The 1,111-nt window shown below is 41.9% G+C and overlaps 1 protein-coding gene across 1 annotated transcript; it reads left to right on the top strand.

Moving 5' to 3' along the window:
* Window positions 1–5: 5 nt before the first annotated feature.
* On the top strand, window positions 6–671 carry LOC102866748 (adenylosuccinate synthetase isozyme 2-like; the record flags this gene model as incomplete). Its single annotated transcript, XM_006903486.1, has 1 exon — window positions 6–671. A coding segment is annotated over one exon (666 nt), but the record flags the coding sequence as incomplete, so codon positions are not given.
* Between the last annotated feature and the right edge of the window lie 440 nt (window positions 672–1,111).

Genomic DNA, 1,111 nt, shown 5'->3' with positions numbered 1-1,111 from the left:
GTGTTTACTTCTTATACGAGGCCCTGCATGGACCACCAAAGATAACCTTGGTAGAAGGTGCAAATGCAGCTCTGCTGGATATTGATTTTGGGACTTACCCCTTTGTAACCTCCTCGAATTGCACTGTTGGAGGCATCTGCACTGGTTTGGGGACGCCCCCTCAAAATGTGGGGGAGGTGTACGGTGTTGTGAAAGCGTACACCACTCAGGTTGGCATTGGTGCCTTTCCTACAGAACAAGACAACGAGATTGGGGAATTACTGCAAACAAGAGGTACAGAGTTTGGTGCAACTACTGGAAGGGAAAAAAGACGGGGCTGGTTGGACCTCATTTTGCTCAAATATGCTCACATGATTAATGGGTTTACTGCATTGGCACTTACCAAATTGGATATTTTGGACATGTTTACAGAGATCAAAGTTGGAGTTGCTTACAAGTTAGGTGGTGAAATCATACCTCATTTCCCAGCAAACCAGGAAGTCTTAAATGAAATTGAAGTTCAATATAAGACTCTCCCAGGATGGAACACAGATATATCAAATGCACAAACATTTAAGGACCTACCTGTCAATGAGCAAAATTATGTTCGATTTATTGAAGATGAGCTTCAAATTCCAGTTAAATGGATTGGTGTTGGGAAATCCAGAGAATCTATGATTCAGCTCTTTTAAAGATTTCCAGTGAAATAAGATACACTCCTGAAGAGAGGGAGGAAAAAGACTCAGACACTTCACTTCTAATCTGAAAATGCAAGAATAAAGACCTTGCCGGGCACAGTAAGGCCTGCCGTTGTGTCCAGTCTCCTCAATGGAAGTGGACTTCGGCATATTTCCGGGTCAGCTTCCGTTAGCTGCCGTCATCGCCGAATCATTCGTTGCTCCTGCTGCTCGTGGTGCCACATTTCTTCTTAACGTTTAGTGGTAGTGAAGTCCATGCTGTTTGCAAACAGGAAGAGAATTACTTTCAGTGTAGTTTTTCTTCATTCTTGGCATTGTGTGTTCTTAGGTTTTGCTCCCTGTTAGATTATAAGAACAATTAATGCAATTTTGCACACATACTTTTTACATTCTGATCATTCAATTTTGTCTTTGCTGTTAGGAAAAAAATGATT

The sequence above is a fragment of the Elephantulus edwardii genome, unplaced genomic scaffold, assembly GCF_000299155.1.
Source record: "Elephantulus edwardii isolate Elephantulus edwardi_28Jun2011 unplaced genomic scaffold, EleEdw1.0 scaffold02234, whole genome shotgun sequence".
NCBI lineage: Eukaryota > Metazoa > Chordata > Mammalia > Macroscelidea > Macroscelididae > Elephantulus > Elephantulus edwardii.
This window is presented reverse-complemented; position numbering and strand designations above follow the sequence as displayed.